At 45.7% G+C, this 13,470-nt stretch overlaps 1 protein-coding gene across 5 annotated transcripts in view; it reads left to right on the forward strand.

The window, feature by feature from the left end:
* Nucleotides 1-11,896, forward strand: part of Nsmce2 (NSE2 SUMO ligase component of SMC5/6 complex) — a 231,150-nt gene extending 219,254 nt beyond the window's left edge. For 2 of the 5 annotated variants that reach the window (XM_087556479.1, XM_087556482.1), the window contains one exon: nt 5,405-6,119. In XM_087556479.1, coding sequence (XP_087412605.1) covers nt 5,405-5,471 — 67 coding nt within the window. In that variant the 3' untranslated portion in view covers nt 5,472-6,119. Of the gene's footprint in view, nt 1-5,404; nt 6,120-10,212 lie in introns of those variants that run through there. The other 3 variants (XM_087556481.1, XM_087556477.1, XM_087556488.1) reach the window with 3 other exon arrangements.
* Nucleotides 11,897-13,470: the final 1,574 nt, after the last annotated feature.

Here is a 13,470-nt window from a genome sequence, read left to right on the forward strand (position 1 = left end):
AAAAATAGAAGTCATGAATTTGAATTTGAGAGAGGACAAGGCGGGGGTACGTGGGAAGGATTAAAGAGAGGGGAAGAAATGGTATAATTATTTTATTTTATTTAAAAATATTAATAAGGCAATTTGTCCCAGCCCTGTTAGTCCAACAGTGATCAGCAAGAACCTGTACTTGACTGTCTTGCAGAGAGCTGCGCTGGGGATACACACCAGTGATCCCAGTAGACAGGAGGATTCAGAGCTGGAGACCAGCCTAGGCTGCCTAGCAAGACCGCCTTAAATGCATAAATGAGACACATGTCCGGACTCTTCCACTCTGGTTGTATGAAAGTGCTAATCTGCTGACTCCCCAGAAACCTTTTTATCAACTAGATTGCTCATTTGAGCCAAGGGAAGCACACACTGACTGTACCAGGGAACAAAGGATAATGAACAATGGCTTACATTTATTGAGTACCGACTGTGTACCAGGCCCTAATCCTTTATGTATACATCAGCTCCCATAATCCTCAGCCTAGTGAGTGGTCACTGTTCCCACTTTCCAGCACCAAGATGAAAAATCGCTGTCCAAGAGTGTCTGCTCAGAGCTGGGCAGGGGATGTGGCACAGGCCTTTAATCCAGGCACTCAGGAGACAGAGGTGAAAGCCAATCTCTATTAGTTCAAGGCCAGCCTCTTCTATAGACAAGACTTACATTCCATGACAGCCAGGGCTACACAGAGAAACCCTGCCTCAAAAAAGCAAAATAACAAAGACAAAACAAAGTGACAGCTCAGAAGGGGCCGGATGAGGACTAGAACTTGAGGTCTGGACTCTGAATCTCACGCTCTGGCCTTCCTTAAATATTTACTTAGTGTCTGAAATTATTTTCAAAGGAGGGAGGACTGGGGGGAAGATAGTGAGAGATAAATGAAGCAGTATGATGACACATGTATGAACTTGCCGTGATTTTGCATTCTGCTAAGAGCTCAGTAAATAAAGACATCCAAAGCCACATTTAGAATGAAAACCTTTGGGGGCTGGGGAGATGGCTCAGTGATTAAGAACACTGACTGCTCTTCCAGAGATCCTGAGTTCAAGTCCCAGCAACCACATGGTGGCTCACAACCATCTGTAATAAAGTCTTAAAAAGGAAAAAAAAAAAAAAGAATGAAAACCTTTGTAAGTAAATCAGGGCACATGTGTGAGAAAATAAGCCTGACTAAAATGCACCCAGTATAGGTATGGCACTCTCGAGGGCAAGGCCAGGAACCAACATGCTTTTGCATTTAAAAGCGTGCTCTGACTGGCAGCGGCAAATGTTTAATGCATTTTCTTAGGATTCAAAATAAATAAAGGCATTCCATTTCCTGGAAGCCGAGAGATTGTGGGTTTCCTAATAGTCTTTATCTGAATCAGGCTTTCCTGAGGAAATGATTATGTTTAAGCCAGAGCAAACACACTTCTCTAGGAATGTGGCCCTTTTGTGCAATACTTGGTTTAACAGATAGGAGCCCACAGAGGAGGCTCGCCCAAAATTCGATTTCCATCTTCCCAGTTCTTTCCAAAGAGAATTCCAGTATATTGCTACAGCTACTTTATCAGCCTGCGGGGGAAATGCTAAATAACACCATTCCTCTGTGGACAGGCAAAGTAGTATATATCCTAGCAAGAGTTCTGCATTTGTCAGTAGTAGAATGTAGAATTTGCACTGTGTCTCTGTCCTCTGTCACTGTCTCTCTGTCTCTGTCTCTGTCTCTCTGTCTCTGCCTCTCTCTCTCTCTCTCTCTCTCTCTCTCTCTCTCTCTCTCTCTCTCTCTCTCTCTCTCTCTCGATAAGGGTTCACTATGTAGCTTTGGCTGGACTCAAATCCATAGACTTCCTCCATGGAGATGGAAGCCTCTGCCTTCCATGCTTCACTACAACTGGAGATTTATTTTCTTCGAGGGTTCATATCCTGATTGTCATTCTCAGTTTGATTGCAGGAGTTTTCAAAAACCCTGAAACTTTTTCCCCTAATTTCCTGGTGTGATGGCACCCTTTTGAAAGAGCATCCTATGACAGGCTGCGATAGGATTACTGGGTAGGAGTTTGAGACCAACCTGGGATAACCTAGTGAGACCCTCCCTCAAAAGGGAGCAAGAGAAGGAAGAAGAATCCTGTTTGGAAAGGAATTCATGTCAACTTAGCAAGTCTTTGTTTCACAAGGAAGTAAATGAAGTATATCCCGTTAGTAGAACATGTACTACCCACTACATGACCTCACACCATGGGAGTTCAGCCTTGGGACAGCAACAACAAAACTCAGTACAAATTTCCCTTAAAGGAGAGCAGTTCTTAATCAAAGATGAGGTAGGAAAATGTCATCTTTCCCAGGACAGCCCTAGGAGTCCCCTCTGTGATGGCGAGAAGGCCCATGAGTGGCCTCTCTAGCCGAATCTTTCGGGTATTACTAAGATGTGGATAATTGTGTGGGTGTGGCATTTTTATTGCTAGCTCTTTGAAGAAACCTTCCAGCTTGGTGAGCTTTAAACATTACCAGAAAAACCAACAGATACAATATTTCCCTTTCACCATAAAGAACTTCAAACCGAGTGTCCATTCAACTAGAAACTGCTCCTTCTGCAAGTCCTAGCCCGGCTGGGATGCCCCTGACAACGGCAGAAAACTGCAGGTCTCAAGAACCGGAGCCCACTGCTTTCAAGGTGTCCTCCGACCTGATTCTCCCCGGAGTCCCAGAGATCCTTGTTATTGTTCCATTTTACAAGTAATTAAACTGACACTCCGTCTTTTCCTTTGCCCAAGGTCACAGGCTTGCCTGGTTAATCCCATACTGGAACAAACCACCCTCTACCTCCAGGGCCCATGCCTCATCAACCAGCTACCTCTTTCTCCCTCACTGTGGTTTCTCAGACCAGCACCCACCCCACCCCCAGGCTTGCGCCCTCCAAATACCCTCCAATTTGACTAAACTGGGAGTCCTCTATTTCCTGTCTCTTTCTGTACAGACTATCAGTCCAGGCCCTCCTTCCTTGCCTCTCACATGACATTCATTAGCCTTCCTTGGTCTCCTGACTCTAATCTTGCCCCACCCATGTTAGTCTTGTGAATCCCCATTGGATAATGTCATATCTGCATCTTCCTGCAGATCAGCTGCTCTCCAGCTGTGTTGGGCTCCCAACATTCCAGCTCCCTTCCCCATTTTACTGTAGATTCTTCTGGGGGGGTGGGGATGTGGGTGTGTGTGGGGGGTGTAGTATGTGGTGTGTGTGTGGTGTGTGTGGGGGGGTGTAGTATGTGGTGTGTGTGTGGTGTGTGTGGGGGGGTGTAGTATGTGGTGTGTGTGGTATGTGTGTATGGTGTGTGTGTGGGGTGTGTGTGTGGTGTGTGTGTGCTGTGTGTGTGCTGTGTGTGTGCTGTGTGTGTGTATTGTGTGTGTATGGTGTGTGTGTGGTGTGTGTGTATGGTGTGTGTGTGGTGTGTGTGTGTGTATGTGTGTGTATATATATATGTGGTGTGTGTGTGTGGTGTGTGTGGTGTGTATGTGTGTGGTGTGTGTGTGGTGTGTGTGTGGTGTGTGTGGTGGGTGTGTGTGTGTGTGTATGGTGTGTGTATGTGGTGTGTATGTGTGTGGTTGTGTGTGTGTGTGTGGTGTGTGTATGTGTGGTTGTGTGTGTGTATGGTGTGTGTATGTGGTGTGTATGTGTGGTGTGTGTGTGTGTGTGTGGTGGGTGTGTGTGTGGTGTGTGTGTGTGTGGTGGGTGTATGTGTGTATGTGTGTGGTTGTGTGTGTGTGTGTATGTGTGGTGTGTGTGTGGTGTGTGTGTGTGTGGTGGGTGTGTGTGTGGTGTGTGTGTGTGTATGGTGTGTGTATGTGGTGTGTATGTGTGTGGTTGTGTGTGTGTGTATGTGTGGTGTGTGTGTGGTGGGTGTGTGTGTGGTGGGTGTGTGTGTGTATGTGTGGTGTGTGTGTGTGGTGTGTGTGTGTGGTGTGTGTGTGTATGGTGTGTGTGTGTGTGGTGTGTGTGTATGGTGTGTGTATGTGGTGTGTGTGTGGTTGTGGTTGTGTGTGTGTGTATGGTGTGTGTATGTGGTGTGTGTGTGTCTGGTGTGTGTGTGTGTGGTGTGTGTGTGTATGGTGTGTGTATGTGGTGTGTGTGTGTGGTGTGTGTGTGTGTGGTGTGTGTGTGTGTATGGTGTGTGTATGTGGTGTGTATGTGTGTGGTTGTGTGTGTGTGTATGTGTGGTGTGTGTGTGTGGTGGGTGTGTGTGTGGTGGGTGTGTGTGTGGTGGGTGTGTGTGTGTATGGTGTGTGGATGTGGTGTGTGTGTATGGTGTGTGTGGTGTGTGTGTGTATGGTGTGTGTATGTGGTGTGTATGTGTGTGGTTGTGTATGTGTGTGTGGTGTGTGTGTGTGTGTATGTTAACCCTCAATACTCCTTCCCCACTAACATGCACCTGGAGCACATCACTTCACTGTTCAGATTTTCCATATACACTGAAGATTGTGACATCTGCCTAAGTTCTTTTTAACAGCTCTTAGGACTTTGTCATACTTACAATGGGTTTGTCTTGTGGTGATACCTTGGGCCTTTTGAAGGAAAGCACCTAACAGGGACTCTTGCATTGTATAGTCGAAGCAGATGTGTACGTTGAATCCTTGACTATTACTCAGTAAATATTTGCAAGGCCTACTCCACACCATGTTTTGTGCTAGTCTGGTATGCACTTAAATTCCTCCTTCTGAAGGGCTTAGCTGGAGCGGACAGACACTAAAACAATTAAATTCCAGCAGCACAGTGGTAATGCACTTGCCTGGCATGTTCAAAATCTTACACTTGATCCCCAAGCAGGAATAAAGGTGTAAATCAATTAATTCTGAGAGTACTGTAAGAATGAGGGCTGTGTGGAGCTCAGCTGACAGAATAGTCGCCTCCATAAGAGGACCTGGGCTCCACCCCCTAAACTGGCTGTGACCAGTGCACACTTGTAATCCCAGAACTTAGGACGTTCAGGAGAATCGGAAGTCCAAGGCCAAGTCTAGTTTTATATTGCGTTTGAGGCCAGCCAGGTCTACATGAAACCCTGCCTCAAAAGGAAATAACAATCTTACCTGCTTCTTTATTCTGATCACCTACTTTTGGTTTGATGTGGTTTTGTTCATTTTGTTTCATGGCAGGGTTTCTCTATGTGACCCTGGCTGTCCTGGAATTTGCTCTGTAGACAAGTTGGCATGAAACTCAGTCCACCTGCCTCTGCCTCTGAGTCCTGGGATTAAGGGCGTGTGCCACCACTGCCCAGCAGTCTTTGTTGTTTCGTGTGTGTGTGTGTGTGTGTGTGTGTGTGTGTGTGTGTGTGTGTGTGTGTGTGTGTGTACATAATGAAGTAACAACCTGACAGGCTCTTCCGTGTTCCTATTGTCACTTAGGAAGTTGGAACTCAGACCCAGGGGACAGCTTCATCATTCAGCAGATGGCAGAGCATCCAGAATTTAAGAAAGAAACTACTTACTGGTAGGGACTATTTTCCTGAACAAATCCAGAACTGGCGGGAAGTTTGTGTATTTGTTTGAATCATTGTCTCCTAACTCAGGCTGGCCTCCAACTTACAGAAGCAGCAGGGAATGACCTTGAATTTCAATCCGCCAGGGATAACTGGTGACTGTCACCACACCCAGTTATATAGGGCAGCTGAGCTGCATTCCCAGCCCCAGATCTGGCTTTAAAGTCAAAACTAGAATACAGTTTTCGGTTCTTTTTTTTTTTTTTTTTTTTTCCCGGAGCTGGAGACCGAACCCAGGGCCTTGCGCTTCCTAGGCAAGCGCTCTACCACTGAGCTAAATCCCCAACCCCTAGAATACAGTTTTCAAGGAAGCAACTCAGGTCGTCTTTTGTCATAAGTAGTATGAAGCCTGAAGTAGCCTGAAGCACAGCTCTGTTAGGAAAGCGCTTTGCACGCCTGGGAATGGCATTCCTCCAGCCTGAGAGAATCTACCATTGGGTCTGTGCGAGGCCCAATCTGGGCAGCTGGCTATCACCAGCTCACAAAGAGTCCAAAGATACTACTGATTAGTCCAAAGAACTGCAAAAACAAGGCTGGGGGTGATGAAATATGGATGCCACACTAAAGGAATTGGGACTCTTTTTGTTTGGTTGGTTGATTTTTTCCTCCAGAGGGGAGAAAAACAGCTTATTTTGTACAAAATAACAGTGCAAGCCCTGAAAGGACCATCTAAGGAACTATTAATATTTATAGGGGAAAAGTTGGTGTTAACACAACGGCAGGGACCTTGGGTGGCCCCAGGGCACTGTGATAAGATTTTGGAACTTACATTGGTGTGGGAAAAATACTCCACTTTGCTAACCACCAAAATTACAAATATTTTAATATTTAATATTTAATATTCTATTGCGGTGAAGATACATTTACAAGGATTGCTTCTTTAAAATAATCAGTTGGGGACTCAGTGGTATAGCTGTGGTACTCTTGGGTGTTCCCTGCATTCAGTCCCCAACAGAATAGACACACGTAAACACACAGGCACGCACGCACGCACGCACGCATGCAAACAAACACACGTGCATGCACCAGGCAAGCATGCACGGACATTAAATGTAGCACTTAGTTGCTCTTATAATCGCAGACAGACAACAATGAGATTTTCTTCTCCTGTCTTTCGCTTTTGCTTTTCTAGACAGGGTTTCTCTGTGTATCCCTGGCTGTCCTGGAACTCACTCAGTGAAGTAGGCTGGCCTTGAACTCAGAAATCTGCCTGCCTCTGCCTCCTGAGTGTTGAGATCAAAGGTGTGTGCGCCACCACCCCCATCTCCCTGACCTGCCTTCACTACAATCATCCAAGTAACAGGTTTCAGGCATACAAACCTTTGGGGCTCTGTGACCACTTACTGTGTGAATTGTGTTGTCTAGTTGAGGAGTCAAGTTCCCAGGGTAGAGAATGAGGAAAAAGAGAGGCTTGGAAGAGGACCAGCCCTAGGGCTGCATGGAGGACCGGATGGAGTCCTGGTGGGTCATCAGCATGGCCTCTGAGGAGAGCACCTGGGGCTGGGGATGAATGGCAAGAAGAGCCCAGGAATCAAAATTAGAATTTCAGTCCACTCAATATAGTTCCTTCTCCTACTTGTCTGAGAGGAAAACTTTGTCATTCATGGGTCCCCTGGTAGAGTGGGGCAAAGAATAAAGGACATTCTTATGTTTATTAATAATATTTACAGAGTACCTCAAAGGCAGGAGTAAGCAAATCGTGTGGAGGGCCAGCCAGTGAGTAGCCACGGCCCTGGGGTTGTCACAGCAGCTCCACTCCACTGTTGCAGAATGCAAACACTCATGCAGAGTCTGATTTTCCTCTCCTGTGTATGTTATATATGTGGATATAAAGTGTACTTATGTGCACTTAACTTTTTATTTAATCTTCACAAGCCACAAAATATTATTTTTCTGCTATTTCTTATTGTTTAAAGTATAAAGGTCATAGACCTTAGAAAAAGAGATGGCAGGAATGCTTTGGGTGTGTACACTAAGGGTTTGCTCACTTTTGATTTAAAAAAAAATCAAATATTTAGAACTAAGAGTAACAGAACAAGGCACAGAAGTAATTGAGAGTGCACAAAAAATGCTAAGCTTAAGGCTAGGGATGTGGCTCAGCCAAGAGCTGGCTTGGCATTCATGAGCCCCTGGGGTCCATCCCTAGCCTTGTATGAAGTGAGCATAGTGGCAAATGCCTATGACCCCCAAATTTGGAAGGGGGATGGGAGGAGCAGAAGTTCAGGGTCAGCCTCTGCTACACATCAAGCTCAAGGCCAGAAGTGGAGACCTAGAACCCTGCCTCAACCACAGCGAGGACATCAACAAGGTCTAATGTCAAAGTAGAGTCCCAGGTGTACAAAGAAATGGAAAACATAGTCCATGATAAGACGAAATGCAGTCAAAATAGACCCAGAAATAACACAGACGATGGAATTAGTCAATAGGTACACCAAAACGTTACCAAGTGCAGACACCGGTGTCCATGCCAATAGAGGAAGACAAGAGAATGTGAAGAAGCTCCGTGCAGAGGGGAAAATTGACTCAACTCAAATCTCTAGAACTAGAAAGACTATTGACATTAAAAACCACCTTGGATGGATGTATTAGTTGGATAGTCTTGTCAAGTTGGCACAACACAGGAAGAGCATCTCGGTGAGGGCTTGTCTAGACCTGGCTACCCTTTGGACACGTCTGAAGGACTTATCTTGATTACATTAACTGAGGTGGGAAGACCTGCCCACTGTGGTCCGTGCCATTCGGGGGATCCTGGTTTCGCTGGGAGAAAGCTAGCTGAACAGGCATCAGTTTATTCTCTGCTCTTGACTGTGGGTGTGACAGGACTAGCTGCTTCATGCTCCTGCCTGCCACCTTGAAGTCCTAGCTATGATGGACTGTAACCTGGAATTGTGAGCCAAATAAGCCCCCTCTCCCTTGGCTTGCTTTCATTGGGTATTTTATCATGGTAACAGGAAAAGGAAACCAAGGCAGTGGAGTGGACGGCAGATTAAATCCCAAGGTAGAAAGAGGAGTGAGGTTGAAGGTATGGTAAGAGAAATTCACATTGAAATGCAGTGGAGAGGTGAGGGTGGGAGGGTGGGAGTGGATGAGAGTGTAAGAAAGAGTTGAGGATCATTAACCCTGATGGTCCAGGCAGTCTACTCTATATGCACTTGGTCTTCCCAGAGAACAGGGGAAAACAGAAAAAAATGCTTGATGAAATAAAAGTGTTTATTTAAAGCTGCTACCAGTTCTTACTGTTAACAAAAACTTACCTATCAATCACTTTCAGTGTTTCAGTAACTACATCTTCAATGTAATATATTCCCTTGTAAGCCTATGCTTCTAATATTTTTGTTTATTTTTAAACAATACTTCATGAAGTCCAGGCAATCCCTAATACTCCTGCTGCCATGCCTTCCCTGCCATGATGGGCTACACTCTGAAACTGGGAGCCAAAATAAACCATTTCTCCTAAAATTGCATTTGTTGAGCATTTCATCACCGTAACAGGAAAAGAAGCAAGACAAGATGTGTAGAGGAGATATGTTAAACTATATATGTATGTTTCTTCTACATTTTTTTTTTGGTTCTTTTTTTTTTTTTTTTTTTTTTTTTTTTTTTTTTTTTTTTTTTGGATCTGGGGACCGAACCCAGGGCCTTGCGCTTCCTAGGCAAGCGCTCTACCACTGAGCTAAATCCCCAACCATTTCTTCTACATTTAAAATCTTCTATCCCATAGGAAGCCCCTTACTTGGGAAGGTAAACAACTCAAAACAACTTCAGGAAATCCCTGAAACTAACCAGATTAACTAGGCTCCTCCCTGCCAGAGTAAGCAATAAAAGCTTAGAGTCCCTCTCAGACAGAAGGAAGTCAAGCTGCAAAGAATATTCTCAAACAAGCTGAGCTACTGAAGGAGAAAAAGCTGCAAAGGACTCTGAGCCCAAACTATCTCCCTGGAAGAAGCAGAAACCAGCAGAGCTGACTGGAGAGATTTAGACCAGAGTTTCTTAGAAAGGACTCTCCAATCTTTTGAGCTATCTGCAGGCTGTACAACAGGTTCCAGGTCCCCAGCTTTTGTGAGCTGTCACCCATGCTGGGGTGGGCCTTGGTTGTCTTTGAGTCATTTCTGGACCTGTAAGTGAACCCTCACCCATATTCCTGTGAGTAACCCCAATAAAACTCATTAGTTCACCAAGTTGGACTTTGGTGGTATCTCTGTGGGATCCCTACCTGGGGTAAGTCCATGTGTGTTGTGGCATCTCCTCAAGAAGAGTTTTGTCACACAATGGTAGATCCTTGGAGGGTTATACCAGAATGAAATGTAACATGGGTAAAATTCCTTTCAGACCTTTCAGTATTTGGCATCAGTGAGAACTCATCTGACACATTTTACATCCATTAGTCGATTCATCCAACAGTTCTGGGTACAGGAGAGGAAACCAATGCCTGGTGACAATCTGATGTTGTCCAAAGTCAACCAAGAGGGCTGAGCTAGAACCACCCACACCCACCCACACCCACTCTTTAAAGCGTCATTATGTTGATGGTGTAGGAGAAAGAGCTACTTGGGTGGGACAGGCCACAGAACAAATGTGGAAACCCCTTAAGGGAACCCTATTCTCAGCAACTCTGGTTCTTTTGTGGAGGGAGTCCCCAGCTTCTCTGACTACTTCCCTTTTTTTTTTTTAAAGGTGGACTCAGTCTATAGAGCACTAGAAGAGCCGTAGGTGGTGAGGAATGGAAGACACACACCCCAGCCCTCTGTCCTGTATTTGCCAATAACTCTTCAGGTCCTGGAATCTTTTGTTTACTTACTTATTTGAGGGTCTTGCTACATAATCCAGGCTACCCTTGAAAGCCAGTGTCCTTCCTTAGCCTCTGGAGTGCCCTCTGGACCTTTCCTTGGTTCTCTGATTAACTGAGGGTGTGAAGCTCTATGCTTTAGGTTCTGAGCTGAATTTCTTTGTTATCAGTACCTGTCTGTCATTTCCTAGACAAAAGAGGGGACTTCTCCATCACCAAGGGGGAGAAAATACCCTACACCAATGATAGGCTCCTTCTGCCAGATGCCAGAGCAAAACCATGACTACGTGATGCAAGGCTTTGTGGACCACTGAAAAGCAATGCACCAGCCCCTTACTACCACCTCACAACAACCCACTGGATTACAAACATAAGATCTTCATTGTAATCTCTTCCTTTACTCCCTTTCCCCTCCCTCCAGCTGCCTGTGTCAATCCCAGCCCACCCCAGGTCAGAACCTCTTGAAGTCCCAGTTCTGAGATAGATACAGCATTCCAGGCCCTACCCTGAAAGGACTCCCTGGTGCCACAAAGTAATGAAGCTCTCGTTCTCAGAGCAACATGAGAAGCTCGTGTTGCCAGATGCAACCTCCCCTCTGACCTCCCGGTGCTCTGCTGTGGTCTCCCATCTAAGGCATATGTGTCCCCAACACATTAAGTTTCTCACAGTCAGACCCAGGATCTCTTCATGAGCCACTTGAAGTGCTGATTAGAATTCAGACTCCCAGGTCCATCCTAAGCCCAGTTAGCTAGACTCCTGGGCCAGGGCCCAGGGTTCTGACACTTCACAGGTGACATCAAGGTATACCTGAATGGACTCATGTTTGATTTATAGAGCCAAACAGAGCACAAATATACAGATAGCCACTCACAGCTTCTTAACATTATATTCTTTTCTTAAATCTATTTTATTTTTAATTAAAATATGATTATGTCATTTCCCTCTCATCCTCCAACCCCTCCCATGCCTCATGAAGCTAATGGCTTCTTTAAGAAATTATTAGATAGATAGATAGATAGATAGATAGATAGATAGATAGATAGATAGATAGATAGATGATAAAGATTCTAAGTGAAAAAGCTCAAAAGACTGTGTAGTGACACACTCCTTTAATCCTACCTAGCACTTGGGAGACAGAGGAAAGTAGATGTCTAAGAGTTCCAAAACAGATCTATAGAGTGTAACTGTGTCGAAGAAAAGAAGCAGGAATGTAGGCCGACTGTCCTGTGGTTGGCAGCACTTACTGCTTGCAAAGAGCCGAGGTTTGGCTCCCAGCAACCACATGGTAGCTCATGAACACCTGTAACTCCAGATCCACAGGATCTGACATCCTCGTCTGACCTCTGAGAACATGAAGAGTGTACACAGTGCCCTTCCATATGCAAACAAAAACACACCCATAAAATAAAATAACCTTTTCTTGTTGATTTGAGGCAAGATTGGCACAGTAGCCTTGACTGGCCTGGAACTCAGAGATCTGTATGCCTCCCTAGTACTGGAACTAAACGTGTGTGTCACCACGCCCAGCCACTCTACTTTTTGAAGATCCTTAGATAAATATGAAGTATTGGCTACCCTGTCTTTTTAACTTCTACTTTTTCCTTTTCTTTTCTTTTTTTTTTAACATCCTCATGAGCTGAAGGACTCCCTCCCAATTTGATTGATGAATCTCTCTTGGCCAGGGAAGATTTCACTGTTTGGCTTGGGTTTGATGGTTCTCCTGAGAGCATCTTTTCACATCTGTCTCCCAGGGCTCAGCCTCGAGTGAAGTGTCAGTAAGACAGAGAGATAGAAACACCTTCCATCCCTCCTCACCATGCCAACCTTTGTGTCATGTGTGTTGGAAGTATACAGATGTATTATGGTTCGAATGTGAAATGTCACACACACACACACACACACACACACACACACACACACACGAGTTGGGACACTTGGTTCCTACTTAGTGACGCCACTTTAGGAGGTTGAGCCTGGCTGGAGGAAGTTTGTATCTTCCGGTTCCCTCCTGTGTTTCCTACTTCCCAACCCAGCATGGGTGGCAGGAGTCACTGTCACATGGTCCTGCTTCCTTCCCAGGTGTCATGCCTTCCTGGCCATGGTAGACAGATAACTTCCTGATGAAACTCTCAGCCAAAACAAAGCTTTCCTCCCTCATGTTCTTTCTGTCAGGGATGAAAAAGAAACTAATGCTGGGGGTTTGACGGAGACCTCCAGTCACCCACCCCGTGCACCAGACACTCCACTCAGAGCGAGCCTCAGTTAATGTGTGTGTGTGTGTGTGTGTGTGTGTGTGTGTTGAAATTTCCAAGACTGTGCTTCCTGACCACCAATTGTTCAAGTGTTCCCATCACACTTCTGTCACCGCTTGCTCCTTATGCGATTGTTTTAAAAGGTGTTGACTTTTGAAAAGCCTTGTCCTAACTGATAACTCACATGAAAATCACCACGGTTTACAGTTGGGAGTACTGAGAGGAACCCACGGCTTCATGAATGCTAATTAAGTATTCTACCAAGTTCTAGTTCCAGTCAGGCATTTTTGAGGCACTTTACATCCTCCTGGCTGTTTGCTGGAGGGTTCTTGCAGGGATGGGGGCCCAAAACTTCTCTACTTACCAGGGCTCTCCCACGACCCTCCCTCTAAGCCCTACCCAGCACTAAACTAAGAAGTCTCTTGACATTGCACCAATGCCAGCAGGAAGCAAGTTTTGGCTAGCCATCAAGGCATGCTAGCCCGCCCACTGCGACCGGCCAACAGCGCTGACTTCCACAAAGAGTGGTTTGTGCTGACCGATGAATCTGAGCTTCACACGAGAAGTCTGAGCCGGACAAATGCTACGTTGGGGCTCCCAGTGTTGTCGGCCCTGGGTCACATCACCAGAGCTCAGTCGTGAGTTCCAGACAACTTCCAGTCAGTAAACATGAGCTCACCAGCTTGTCCCTATCTGCCTGTGTCCAAGCAGGTGACATCCCCTGCCTGTCTTGGGCACTTCTCAGGGAGAAGACAGCTTGAGTCCCAGGAACCCTTGCAGCTACAGATCTATTTTCCCCTTGGGTCTGTTTGTCTTTGAAATAACATGTAACTCATATTGAGCACATGTCAAGGGAGGCTGTGTGCTGCCAGCCAAGGAAAACAAGCTAAGGTG

The sequence above is a fragment of the Rattus norvegicus genome, chromosome 7 (genome assembly GCF_021556685.1).
Source record: "Rattus norvegicus strain SHRSP/BbbUtx chromosome 7, alternate assembly SHRSP_T2T, whole genome shotgun sequence".
Classification (NCBI taxonomy): Eukaryota; Metazoa; Chordata; class Mammalia; order Rodentia; family Muridae; genus Rattus; species Rattus norvegicus.